The sequence below is a fragment of the Cervus elaphus genome, chromosome 5, assembly GCF_910594005.1.
Source record: "Cervus elaphus chromosome 5, mCerEla1.1, whole genome shotgun sequence".
NCBI lineage: Eukaryota > Metazoa > Chordata > Mammalia > Artiodactyla > Cervidae > Cervus > Cervus elaphus.
The window spans coordinates 106721486-106734798 of record NC_057819.1 but is presented as its reverse complement, the minus strand read 5'-3'; the positions used below and the strand labels follow the sequence as shown (position 1 = coordinate 106734798).

Here is a 13313-nt window from a genome sequence, read left to right as displayed (position 1 = left end):
TTCTTGTTCCTCTCCTCCTCCTCGGTCCTGGTGGCTCCTGAAGATAAAGGTACTGGGTGTGTGTGCACACGCATGTATGGTGGAGTGGGGCAGCAGGAGGCAGGGCAGGGGGCCTGGGCGGCCTCGGGGGTCTGCAGCGAACCCACCGCCCTCACGAAGTGGAACCTGGGCTGGCCCCACGTGCTCCCCACAATGCCCACGTTGTCCTCTGGCGCTCAGATCCTGGAGGCCACACCCCTCCTGGAGTCCTTTGGTAATGCCAAAACCGTCAGGAATGACAACTCCAGCCGCTTCGGGAAGTTTGTGGAGATCTTTCTGGAAGGGTGAGTGGGCTGGTAAAGGAACCCACAGGGTCTGTGTGCACTGTGCCAGGCACAGCCCCGACCCCTAACTGTGCCCGCCCACCCAGGGGCGTGATCTCTGGTGCCATAACCTCCCAGTACCTGCTCGAGAAATCCAGGATCGTGTTTCAGGTGGGCTGGCTCTCCAGGCCTTGTGTGTCCAGGTGGGGGGCATGCAGACCCTCGGAGCCTGGCACCTGGCTGAGCAGTGTGTGTATGTGTCTGTGTGTGTGTGAGCCTGTGGCCCATCTCCTTGCGTGTGTGTATGTACGCCTGTAGATGTCCATGTGTGTGTATATGTGTGCATGTATGTATCTCTGCGGGTGCATTTGTGCATGTGTGTATGTGTGCATGTATGCACGTATATGCATGTGTGTATCTGTGTGTATGTGTATGTGTGTGTCTATCTGTGTGTGTGTATATCTCTGTGTGTATCTGTGTATGTATGTGTGTGTATCTGTATCTGTGTGTGTGTGTGTGTGTGAGCCTTTGGCCCGTCTCCTTGTCACGGAAGCACACCGGGCACCATCCTGCTGTAGGGCCTTTGCACAGCTGTTCTTTGTAACTGGAGCACTCGCCCCCAGACACCTGCCAGGTCAAGCCCCTCACCTTCTCCGAGTCCTCCCCAGTATGCCACCTGCTCGGGGAAGGTCCCCCAGTAAAGATGCAGCCTCTCCACCCACCAGACATGCCCACCCACTGCTGCAGCATTTCCGTGCAGAGCACTTCTCCCCACTCACAGTGGTCTGCCAGGAGTCTGTCTCCCCACCAGCAGGTGGGCTCCACAAGGCTCCTGGGGCTCCTTCCACCTTGTGCTTATTTCTCCAAGTTAAACCCTGCTCAGAGCTCCTTCCCACCAGCACGCCAGGTCCCCCCACCCCCGCCAGTGCCAGGCTGGGGTACCTCGACACAGAGGCGCCAGTCTCACCTGAGGCCCGTGTGTGTGTGTGTGTGTGTATTTGTGGGTACACCTGGGCTTGTATTTGTGTCTGGGGGGTCACCGGGGTGGGTGGCTCCCCTCTGTGCACCCACCCACCGCTCCTTAGGCCAGAAACGAGAGGAACTACCATATCTTCTATGAGCTCCTGGCTGGGCTGCCTGCCCAGCTCCGGCAGGCCTTCAGCCTTCAGGAGGCCGAGACCTACTACTACCTGAACCAGGTGAGAGCCAGCAGGTGTCTGAGGGCCCCTGGCCAGGTGCTCCCACCCATCATGCTGTGTGGGCCCAGAGAGCCATGTCCTGATGGACAGTGAAGGTGTTGGGGTTTTGGGGGGTGAGTTCCTTTGCAGTGCCTCATCATGGCAAGGGGGACAGGTGTCACTAGGGTCCAAAACCAAGGTGGGGGTGGCCTATGTGATTGTTTTTCTGGAGCCTAGAACAGAACTCAGCGGCCTGGAGTGTCCACACTTCCCTCCAGAGCCTCACTTTCCTGTCTGTAAAATGGGAACAGAATAGTTCTGCTTGCAGGGCATGTGAGGGTTAGGTGAAGGAAATGTACTCAGAGCCTTCAGCACGGGACTTGGGCCGCTCGGAGCCCCTTGCCCTCGGGAGTGAATTGAGAGCTGAGAGCCCAGGCCAGGCTGCAGGCCAGGCCAGAGCAGGGACCCCGAGGCCCCCACCCAGGGTCCTAGACCCCTACTCTGACCCTGCCTAGGGTGGGAACTGCGGGATCTCAGGGAAGAGCGACGCGGACGACTTCCGCCGGCTGCTGGCTGCCATGGAGGTGCTGGGCTTCAGCACGGAAGACCAGGACAGCATCTTTCGCATCCTGGCCTCCATCTTGCACCTGGGCAACGTCTACTTTGAGAAGGATGAGGTGAGGGCTCCGGGCCACAGGACAGCTTCCTCGGGACATGGGCTTCCCCCCCGAGGCTGAGAGCTGCCAGCTCACAGCTGGAAGCGCTTGGTCCACAATTTGGGGTTGTTCATCTTTTTCTCATTGGTATATAGAGCTCTTTATGTGTGTTAAGGAAATCTGTAGGATTTGCAGATATGTTTTCTGGTTTACATTTATGTTTTGACTTTATTTACAGGTTTTTTGGTGTTTGGGATTTTTTTTTTTTTTTGCTAAAGAGATTTTAAGGATTATTTTCAGAAATTTCATTTATCAGGTTTTTTTTATACAAATTTTAAGACTTCATCATTTTTAGAGACTAATCTCTCTATAATTATAAAAACCTTTTCCTGTAATTTTTTCAAGATCTCTTAGGGTTTCTGTTTGATTTTTTAAAAACATTTAAATCTCTGGTTCATCAGAAACTTACCCTAGTAAGGTACAAGGTAGGGATCCCAGGTGGTTGTTTTTTTTTTTTAAATGGTCACTCAGTCTCCCAACTTGAGAGATACTTATTTATCATATGCTCAATTCCTGTGTCCTTTTGTATCCAATTCCACACTTTTTATTGTGCTTCATTGATTTGTTTATGAACTATGTATCTGATCCCACAGTGTTTTAATTATTCTAACTCTATGTTTTACTATCTCACGGAGTCCCTGGAATTCCTACTTGAGAATTTTCCTGGCTGTTCTCACTTGTTTCCGAATTTGTATGTTGTTGTTCAGTCGCTTGTGTCTGACTCTTTGTGACCCCATGGACTGCAGCACGCCAGGCTCCTCTGTCCTCCACAATCTCCTGGAGCTTGTACAAACTCATGTCCATTGAGTCGGTGATGCCGTCCAACCATCTCGTCCCCTGTCATCCCCTTCTCCTGCCTTCCATTTTCCCCTTTTTTTGTATGAATTTTATATAAAGAGCTCATCTAGCTCAGCAGGCCCTCCTGTGGGTGTTTTGCAGACGGACGCGCAGGAGGTAGCCTCAGTGGTGAGCGCCCGGGAGATCCAGGCCGTTGCTGAGCTTCTGCAGGTCTCCCCCGAGGGCCTGCAGAAGGCCATCACCTTCAAAGTTACCGTGAGTCCCTGGTGGCTGGGGCTGCTTCATGCCCCACGCTGTATGGGCCCCCTGCCCCTCTCCCCCGCCTCCCCCTCCTCTCCATCTCTGGGTTGGGCCCAGAGTTGGGTACCTCAGACCCCAAAGGCGTTACAGCCCCCAGACCTTTGCATAGCTGTTCCCGTTTTCACACCCACTCAACCTTCTGGACCCAACACAGACATCGCCCGCTCCAGAGAGCCACGCTTGAGCCCTGGCTGGGCCTGTCCCTCCCGCAGCCCCTGCCCTTCCTCCCTTCCCAAGGCTGACATCACTGCTGTGTCTGCTTATACAAGCTCCTGTCTCCCAGCAGAGGGGTGAGGGTATGCGTCCTGCCCCCTGACTGACTTTGTGCCTGAGACCAGTCACACCAGCTCCACAATCCCCGCCCCATGCCTCGCCTCCCAGTTCTCTGGGGACTGCCCTGAGGTGGTGACCAGCACACTGCCCCTCAGAGCCCACCTCCCCCCGCACTGCAGGAGACCATGAGAGAGAAGATCTTCACCCCCCTGACGGTGGAGAGCGCCGTGGACGCCAGGTGAGGCCGCAGCCCCACCTGAGGCCCCCGCACCTCCTCACTGTGCCTGCCCCCTCAACACCTCTCTGCTCCAGGGACGCCATCGCCAAGGTCCTGTACGCATTGCTGTTCAGCTGGCTCATCGCCAGGGTCAACGCGCTGGTGTCCCCCCAGAAGGATGCGCTGTCCATTGCTGTCCTGGACATCTATGGCTTCGAGGTGGGGCTCCGGGGGAAGGCTCGAGTGCCATCAACTGTTCAGGGCCCTCCCCCATTATTATCTCCCTCCATTCACCCACAAGCACTTCCTGGGGCTTCTGGGTGCCAGGCTCTGTGGGTGACACCAGGGTCCCCAGAAAGGACCAGACCTGGACGCTACCCTTGGGGTGCTTCCACGAGGGACTGGGTGGGGTTTCAGTGGACAGATGTGGACAAACACATGTGGTCAGAACCATAACAGAGGCAGCCTGGTGCTGGGGGAGCCTGGAGAAGATCCCTAACTGGGCAGGCATCAGGGAAGTCTTCCTGGAGATGTCCTAAGCCGATTCCTTAAGAGCCAGTCAAGGCATTTGAGGTGGAGAGAACAGTCATGCAAAGGCTCAGGGGTGTGGGGAGCTGGAAATCATTTGGGGGGGTCAGAGTGGGGGACGTGAGAAAGACAGGCAAGATCAGAAGAGCAGAAGTGGCCGCTGAGGTTCCCATGGCACCTGTTATGTGCTGGCTGCTGTTTTGAGCTCTCGGCTTGTTACTTAATCCTGACAGTTGCCTGGGAGGTGGGCACTGTCATCCCCATTTTACAGATGGGGAAGCTGAGGCACTTGGGGTAGAAAGTGGCAGACTGAGGGTTGGAACCCAGGTATAAGGTTCCAGGGCCTGGGCCTCAGCCACTACCTGGGCCACCTCCCATGGTTCCCGAACCACTGGGCTCTCACCTGTGCCCAGAGGGAGCCCCTGAGGGGTCTGAGCAGAGGGTCTGTGCGCAGGGCTCCAGCTTGCTGAAGTTGTGGTTGTGGAAGGCGGGGATAAGCCTGCATGGGGAAGGGGGGTGGGCAGGCCCTGGGTGGGGACAGATGGGCTGCTGGCCACGAAAGTGCAGGGCCCAGCCTCTCTGCCCATCTGGCAGGACCTAAGCTTCAACAGCTTCGAGCAGCTGTGTATAAACTATGCAAACGAGAGCCTCCAGTACCTCTTCAACAAGATTGTCTTCCAGGAGGAGCAGGTGAGAAGCCTCTGTCCACTCTTGGTCCTGTCCTGCCAGCCGCTAGGCCTTCTCGGAGGCAGACAGGCTGCGCTGGCTCTTTGAGGACAAATGAGAGGTCATCTATAGGCCCAGTGGAGGGCAAGGCGCTCTGAGCTAAGGATTAGCATGTGCATAGGCCCTGCTCTGGAGGGGCAGGTGCAAGGGTGCTGAGCCCAGAGAAGAGCCCTCCTGTGGTCCTCCTCACCCTCGCAGGGCCGTCCAGGCCGGGGACAAGCAGGGCCCAGGGGTGGCTCGTGTTGTGCTGCCCTGCTGGGAGTGAGCTTCCTGTGCTGGGATGGGTGCAGGCGGAGGTACCCCGGCTGGGACCCTCTGGATTGTGTCCACCTGGGGGACAGGGTGGAGGCACTGGGCAGGGCTGGAGGCTGCGGACTACTGTCCACAGGAGGAGTACATACGCGAACAGATCGACTGGCAGGAGGTCACTTTCGCCGACAACCAGCCCTGCATCAACCTCCTTTCACTGAAGCCCTACGGCATCCTGCGCATCCTCGATGACCAGTGCTGCTTCCCCCAGGTGTGCGCTGAGTACGCTGCTTGGGGCACACGGCACTCTGAGCCCGCGTCCCCACTGGGCCCGAGTCCTGCACTCCACTCTGCTCTGGCCTTGAGTCGGGGGCTCAGGACACCCAACCTGGGGTTTTAAACCTGGGGTGACTGAGGCTGGATGGGGGCTCTGGAGGAGGGGCTTCGCCAGTCTGTGAAGTCACAGAAGGCTTCCTGGAGGAGGTGATCTTGGGGTTGGGCCTCAGATTCTGATTGGAAAACACGAGAGTGGTGTGGGTGCTCCGGTCAGTGGGACTAGAGAAAGCAGAGACAGGTGGGCTGGAGGGAAGGCAGCTGGCAGCCCATCCTTCCACAGGGTCCATTCAGGCCGTCCATACTAAGCAGCGGGCAGCCAGAGGAGCAGGGACTTGCTCCTCCTCCCTGTGGCTTGAGGGGGACCAGTCAGGGCTGGAGAATTTGCCACTAGGCCAGCTACTGGATGCCTGGGCCCTGCCCACTCGCTGACCCCTGCCTGCCCCCAGGCCACAGACCACACGTTTCTGCAGAAGTGCCATTACCACCACGGCGCCAACCCACTCTACTCCAAGCCCAAGATGCCGCTGCCCGAGTTCACCATCAAGCACTATGCGGGCAAAGTCACCTACCAGGTGAGATCCCGAATGGCCCACACAGCCTTCAGTCCCAGTCTCCACGCCAGAGACACCCAGACCTGTTGCAGTCTGGCCCTGCTGATCCTCAGCTGTGTGATCATGGCCAAGTCCCTCTACCTCTCTGAGCCTCAGCTTTCTCATCGAAAGTGTGGGAACAATAGTGCCCATCTCCCGGGGTGAGTGAAGAAGTCCAGCGCTCGGCGGGCATGGTGAAGAGGAGCGCCCATCAGTAGTGTTCGCTGTTACTGCTGTCATCTTGGCTCTTTCCTGCCCTGAGGTCTCAGACCAGGATTCTAACCCTCTGTCCCCACTGGGCCTCATTTTCCTCATCTCTAGAATGTACAGGACAGAGTCACTGAGGATGGGCCATGACGTGGACTGGGCATGTGGCTACTGCCCCCTCTCCCCCTCCCCAGGGAGTGGAGAGGACCGTGGGACAGGAAAGGGGGAACCATAGCAGGCGGAGGGGCCCGTCCCTCTCAGGACAGACAGGGAGACTGAGGCCTAGGGGGGCAGGGCCAGGGTCACCTGGTGCCGTGAGCCCCTGACCCCCTGTAAGGAGGACGGAAGAGGAGGGGAGCAGGCAGTGCACACACCCTGGGATGGGTTAGCCTTCTGCCCTGTCTCCCAGGCCGGTGGGGTATGGTGGGGTCCACACTGAACTGCCCCTCCCCTCCCCGCTACAGGTGCACAAGTTCCTGGACAAGAACCATGACCAGGTGCGCCAAGATGTGCTCGACCTGTTTGTGCGGAGCCGGACTCGGGTGAGCAAGCCTCGCCGCCCCGGTCCCCCGGAGCACCCAGTCCACCGTCAGACCCCTTTTCCAGCTTGATCCCGCCTCTGGCTCACCCCAGCCTATCCCTCACTGAGTGGTTCTCCTACCCCCACCTCCTCTCGGCCTCCACATCCCCCCAGGTCGTTGCCAGAGTTCATGGCCAGGTGTGTCACAGGCCCCCTCGGGGCCAGGCACAGAGACAGTGCCCCATGTTCCCCAACAGGCGGGCCATTTGGAAGGTACTGAGCATGCTGACTTGAGTAGAATGCCAGCCGGGACGGCATGGCCTTCAGTCAGGGCAGGGGTCCAGCGGTCACTTTCTGATCCCCAGGTCCAGAGACCGATGCCTTTTGTTCTTCCCCTTTCTCTTTCTCTCTGTCCATTTCCCTCCTTGTTTCTGCCTCTGGGCCCTTCCCCCTTCTGTCTCCTGGCTCCTGGCACCTTGACCTTGACCACTGGCCCAGGTGGTAGCACACCTCTTCTCCAGCCACGCCCCACAGGCTGCCCCTCAGCGCCTGGGCAAGAGTAGCTCTGTCTCCCGGCTCTACAAGGCGCACACAGTGGCTGCCAAGTTCCAGCAGTCACTTCTGGACCTGGTGGAAAAGATGGAGAGGTGGGTGTGGCAGGGTGTGGGCACCCAACCTGTGACCCTGGGGGCAAGCACCTTCCTTCCCCAGGGCCTCACGGCTGCCCTCCTCTCGACTCTGCCCAGGTGTAACCCCTTGTTCGTCCGGTGCCTGAAGCCCAACCACAAGAAGGTATGTGATGGCAGGGGCCCCTGGGGGAGCCAAGTCCTCTCCCCATGCTGTGTGACCTTGGGCAAGTGGTTTTGCCTCTCTGGACCGCCTATCTGCCCAGCCCACCGTGGAGACCACTGCACATGTTTGGGCCAATATTCAGGCTTCCTCTCTGGGCCCTCCCCCAGGAGCCAGGCCTCTTTGAGTGTGATGTGGTGACAGCCCAGTTACGCTATTCAGGGCTGCTGGAGACTGTGCGGATTCGGAAGGAGGGCTTTCCAGTGCGGCTGCCCTTCCAGATGTTCATTGACAGGTACCTTGGTCTGGTGCTTCCTGAGCTCTGCAGACCCCTACCCAGCCCCCCATGGCCCCAGGAATTCACAACCCAGGCAGAATAGGGCTGGCCATGCACAGTTGCTCAGGTTGTGCACTACACAAGCCTACCACATACTAGCTGTTACATGGCAGACATATTTACTACTTAGCATTTTTTATAGTTTTATTATGTATGTGTTGATTCCAAAGAGGAGTGATTTTAATAGTTATTACTAATATGACAAGTTTCCAGCAGATGGCGTTAAAGCATTTTCTTCTACTGAAACCATTTATTATCATTTAATGCTCTTTTTAAGAAGCCTTGGGACAGAAAGCCCTTTTCTGTTTAGAAGAGACTGAGTAAAGGATCTGCTGGGATCCAGGCCTCCCGGAGACAGGGGTTGGGTGGTGACCCTGAGGTCTAGCAGGCAGCCGGATGGGTCCAATAGCCCCGTGCTGGGTTTGGGGCCTGCAGGTACCGCTGTCTAGTGGCCCTCCAGCACAACCTGCCAGCCAGTGGGGACATGTGTGTGTCGGTGCTGAGCCGCCTATGCATGGTCACACCAAACATGTATTGTGTTGGTGTCAGCAAGGTGAGTCCTACCCACATTCAGCCCCTGGGTGCCCTATGGCTAGAAACTGTGGGCTCAGAAGTGCCCAGGCCAGAGGCCATCCAGCCGAGCTGGGGCAAGGTTGCTGATCCCACCTCCAGACTCTGCCTGGTCGCTCTCCCTGTCCAATTCACCCACCATCCTGCCTTCCCCACCTCTCCAGACTTAGCCATCCTCCCTCTGATCCGGGGCTGGCCTGTCCTCTGTCTTCAGGGACTCCTCGGGAGGGTGGGCCCAGGCAGTGCCCGGGGCTCTCAGCCTCAGCGCTCGCCTGCTGCCCCCAGCTCTTCCTGAAGGAGCACTTGCACCAGCTGCTAGAGGGCATGCGGGACCACGTCCTGAGCCTGGCGGCCCTCACGCTACAGCGCTGCCTCCGCGGCTTCTTTGTCCAGCGCCGTTTCCGCTCCCTACGCCGCAAGATCATCCTGCTGCAGAGCCGGGCCCGTGGCTTCCTGGCCAGGTGCAGGCCCAGAGTGGGCAAGGCTCCCTGGGTTTCTGTGGCCAGGCCCCGGGAAGGCCGAGCCTGAACTTGGGTAGTGAGTTCCCCATTCCCAAAGGCATGCAAGCTGAGAGTAGGGGCCTTTGTGGGAAGGGTGATAAGATTCTGTGTGTCTTTCCCTCCCAACCCCTGGTCCTTGTGACTGGTGGTTAGAAATCCATCCCACCAAGAGGGGCCCCACCCTGCATCTCCCATACCCTGGGACAGCCAACAGGCCCTGCCACTCCATTTGCCATGTGACCTTGGCCAAGTCACTGCCCCTCTCTGAGTTTATTTCCGTTTTTGCATTGGGTCCCAGAGTGAAGTGTGGACACTGACACCCCAGCAAGGCGGGTGTGGGCATCTCTTCCCCTTGGCCACCCATGACCCCTGCCCTCTGGCCCTCCTACTCAAAACCCCTTCTCTTCTCTCTGCCCCAGACAGCGGTATCAGCAGATGAGGAGGCGTCTGGTGAAGTTCCGGGCCCTGGTGCACACGTACACAAGCCACCGGCGTTACCTCAAGGTGCTGCAGGCTGGGCTTTTGTCCATCCCCCCAGAACCAGGCCTGTCCCGTCAGGGTCCATGGGGAGGCAGGGACGGGGAGGAGGCATTTGGCCTGGACAGGCTTGGGTTCGATCCCCGCTTGTCCCTCTCTAGCCCTTGGGGTGTGCAGGGCTTGAATGAGAGGCTGCGGGGAGGGTGTGGCCCGGCACAGGGCTCACAGCAGGGCCCAGTAACCGGGCATGATTAGAATTAGGCGACCCCAGCAGCACTCGCTCTGGTTTTGCCCTTGTCTCCGTGCCGGTATCGGCCTGTTGTCACATTTCCACAGCCAGATGGACAAATGTAGCCCCAAGGAGCTATGAGCCCTTGCTGGAGTTTTGTGGGGCACCTGGGAGGTGCTTCCCTGGTAGCCCTGGGATGGTAGAGAATCCACCTGCAATGTGGGAGACCCGGGTTCGATCCCTGAGTCAGGAAGATCCCCTGGAGAAGGAATTGGCAACCCACTCCAGTATTCTTGCCTGGGGAATCCCCGGAGGGCGGACCCTGGTGGGCTACAGTCCATGGGGTGTCGCAAAGGGTTGGACACCACTTAACGACTAACACTTTCCAGGGAGGGGCCCCAAAACGCACCTCTCTGCTGCTCTCTGACATCCTGTGCGTCTCTCCTTCCCCAAAGCATCACTGCTCTGCCCTCTGCCTCAGTCTCTTGCTCTCTTCCTCCCACACCCGTTTCTCTGGCCACACCACTGCCTCCCCCGTCTGTGAGGTGGGCCTGGGGCTGCCGTCCCCTCTGCCCGCCGCTGCCCGCCTTGACCGTCTGCTCTCCTGCAGCTGAGGGCGGAGCGGAGGCTCCGGGTGGAGGAGGCATGGCTGCGGGAGCAGGAGGTGGGTGTGGGGTCCAGGCGGCTGCGGGGGACAGGAAGGGAGGCCGGCAGGTGGGGGTGTGGCAGGCCTGTCCCCTCACCCTGTGCTGACCCCCCAGGAGCTGAGCAAGCGGCAGGTGGTGGCTGTGGGGCACCTGGAGGTCCCGGTGGAGCTGGCTGGGCTCTTGCGAGCCGTGGCGGGTACGTCAGCGCTGGGTGATGTTGGAGGGCGGGCTGGCCAGGGGGCCAAGGCCGCTCAGGCCTCCTCTGTCCACAGGCCTCAGGACAGCCCAGGGGCCCCGGGTGGCCCTTGTACGGACTCCCCGGCTTCGGGCTGAGCCCCGGGTCACGCTGCCCCTGGACATCAACAACTACCCCATGGCCAAGTTTGTCCGGTGCCACTTCAAGGTAAGAGCTGGAAGAGACACAGTGACAGCTGGCATTGTCCTCAGATACGGCCGACTCGTGGCCACGCCCCTTGAGAACAGTCCCGAGCCCTCCAGTTGCTGGGTCATGAGGAGTCTGGGGGCTCTGGGGGCCTGTATGGTGGTGGGGGGCCCTCAAGGGCTCAGGCAGTGGCTGTTTGGAAACATTTCAGAAACCTGACAAGCAGTGAGTGGACCCACAGCATATCACCCCCGCTGCTCATCTCCTGCCCTCCAGGGGCATCTCAGGGGGCCTCTGCCCTGATTCACTGCATCTCCGTCTGCATGCTGGGGACCAGAGCCCGGGCGCCTCAGGCTCGTGTGCCCCCACCCGGCCTAGAGCAGTGGGTCCGGAGGTGCCCCTGCCTCCTGGCTCTGTGCCCAGGTGCCTGCTCTGTGCCCAGGAGCCTGCCTTCGGGATGCTGACCGTGCCCCTGAGGACATCCCTCACGCGGCTGCCGGCGGAATACCATGTGGAGGCCGTGGGCATCTTCAAGCTGGTACGAGTCTGCACAGATCACCTTCCAAATCACAGCCCCAGCCCTGAGGCCAGACAGGAGACCCCCGTGCTTCTCCCCTGGACCCTCCACCAGCCCAGGCCCTGAGCCCTTGGAGGAGGGACTTCTGGGAGGCAGTGTCTGTCCTCTCTGGGGTAGGGTCTGGGGATGGGGGCCTGTCTTCTCGCAGTCATCTTGGCAACATGGCTGCCTCCCAGCCTCTCTGGAGCTTCCAGAGTAGAGCCTTGTCTGAAAGGGGAGGCAGAGCAGACCTAACGAGTGACCCACTCCTGTGGACAGAGTGGGGGATGGGGGTCGGAGAGCCCAGACAAGGCCCCTCATGCAGCCCTGGGCAGAGTCAGGGAAGGCTTCCTGGAGGAGGGGGCATTTGAACTGGAGAGGAAGGTGGCGGCAGAGTCTCCCAGCCAGGGCAAGTGGAGGGGTAGAGGGGAGAGAAGTTGCCATGGTCAGAACAGAGACTCAGGAGAGTAAGGCCAGAGGGGCAGAAGGCCTTGACCAACAAGCCCAGAGCTGAGGTTGGGCCCCCAGGGGCCCAAGGGAGCCATGGACGGTGCTTCTATGGGAGGATGTGGTTGGGTACGCATGCTAGAAAGTGCCCTCTGGGCCCTGGATAGAGCCGGAGGTGAGGCCAGGGTGTGGGGAGGGGCTGGGGCTGCAGAAGTTTCATGAGCAGGAGAATATTGACTTTCCCCAAGCCCTGGTCACTTGGCCCAGCATAAACCAGGCTGGCTTTCCAGGTGGTGCTAGTGGTAAAGAACTTGCCTACCAATGCAGGAGATGTAAGAGACGCAGGTTCGATCTCGGGGTTGGGAAGATCCCCTAGAGGAGGGCATGGCAACCCACTCAAGTATTTTTTGCCTGGAGAATCCCATGGACAGAGAAATCTGGGGGGCTACAGCCCATAGAGTCATAAGAGTGGGACACCATTGAAGCGACTTAGCATGCACGAGCCTGTTACAGTTTTACTGTGGGGAACTTTTATATGGGCAGGGGGACTTGGGAAGGACATGTGAGGGATGCATATGAGGGGGTGGGGACTGGTGGGAACAGCCCTCCGAGAGACCCAGGAGAATCTGCTTGTGGCCAGATCCTACGTTTCATGGGAGACCCCCAGCTGCACGGCACCCGGGACCATGTCTTCGGGAGCTACATCGTGCAGAAGGGACTGGCAGTGCCTGAGCTGCGGGACGAGATCCTGGCGCAACTGGCCAACCAGGTGTGGCGCAACCCCAGCGCCCACAACGCTGAGCGGGGCTGGCTCCTGCTGGCTGCCTGCCTCGGCAGCTTTGCACCGTCCCCACGCCTGGACAAGTACCTGCTCAAGTGAGTGGAGCTGGGGGGCCAGGGCCCGGGGCAGATGCCAGGCCAGGCAGGAGGGAGGCTCTGTGCCTGGAAGCTCAGGCTCAGGGGCTGGCCCAGGGCTTCCCATCAGAGGGCAGGGGTCAGACAAGGCTTGATACAGGGCTTCTAGAACTCAGCGGTGGCTGGACCAGGGTGTAGGGAATCTGGAAGAAAGGTGCTGACCTCTCACGTGGTGGGCAGTGGGTTGCAGCAGGGTCGTTAGGCGTGTCGGTTCCAACAGTCTGTGTTCAAATCCCAGTTCAGCCACATAGCTGTGTGACCTTGGGCAATTTAAATAACCTCTCTGAGCCTGTTTCCTCACCTATAAAATGAGGGTGGGAAGAGTACCTACATCAGGCTGTGTGAGGATTAACTGTGCAAACACATGTGAAACACCGAGAGGACAGGCTGGTGGTACGTGCTGTGTAAGCGTGGCTGTCGTCAGCATCCTGATCATGTTAAGGTGATGGTGATGTCCCCCTCCTTGGTGACAAGGTTGATTTGCATGGGAAAGAGCTCAAGCAGGCCCTTGGTGCAAAACCTAG

The 13313-nt window shown here is 58.9% G+C and overlaps 1 protein-coding gene across 1 annotated transcript in view; it reads left to right on the top strand.

Moving 5' to 3' along the window:
- Positions 1-13313, top strand: part of MYO15A (myosin XVA) — a 46834-nt gene that overhangs the window by 9591 nt on the left and 23930 nt on the right. The window contains exons 7-29 of the mRNA XM_043900940.1: positions 44-49; positions 220-323; positions 410-473; positions 1388-1501; positions 1996-2157; positions 3136-3249; positions 3747-3805; positions 3880-4003; positions 4907-5002; positions 5427-5558; positions 6070-6195; positions 6885-6962; positions 7439-7587; positions 7687-7732; positions 7900-8024; positions 8502-8619; positions 8922-9097; positions 9556-9640; positions 10453-10506; positions 10604-10685; positions 10762-10892; positions 11314-11409; positions 12515-12750. Coding sequence (XP_043756875.1) covers positions 44-49; positions 220-323; positions 410-473; positions 1388-1501; positions 1996-2157; positions 3136-3249; positions 3747-3805; positions 3880-4003; positions 4907-5002; positions 5427-5558; positions 6070-6195; positions 6885-6962; positions 7439-7587; positions 7687-7732; positions 7900-8024; positions 8502-8619; positions 8922-9097; positions 9556-9640; positions 10453-10506; positions 10604-10685; positions 10762-10892; positions 11314-11409; positions 12515-12750 — 2477 coding nt within the window. The remainder of the gene's footprint in view (positions 1-43; positions 50-219; positions 324-409; positions 474-1387; positions 1502-1995; positions 2158-3135; positions 3250-3746; positions 3806-3879; positions 4004-4906; positions 5003-5426; positions 5559-6069; positions 6196-6884; positions 6963-7438; positions 7588-7686; positions 7733-7899; positions 8025-8501; positions 8620-8921; positions 9098-9555; positions 9641-10452; positions 10507-10603; positions 10686-10761; positions 10893-11313; positions 11410-12514; positions 12751-13313) is intronic.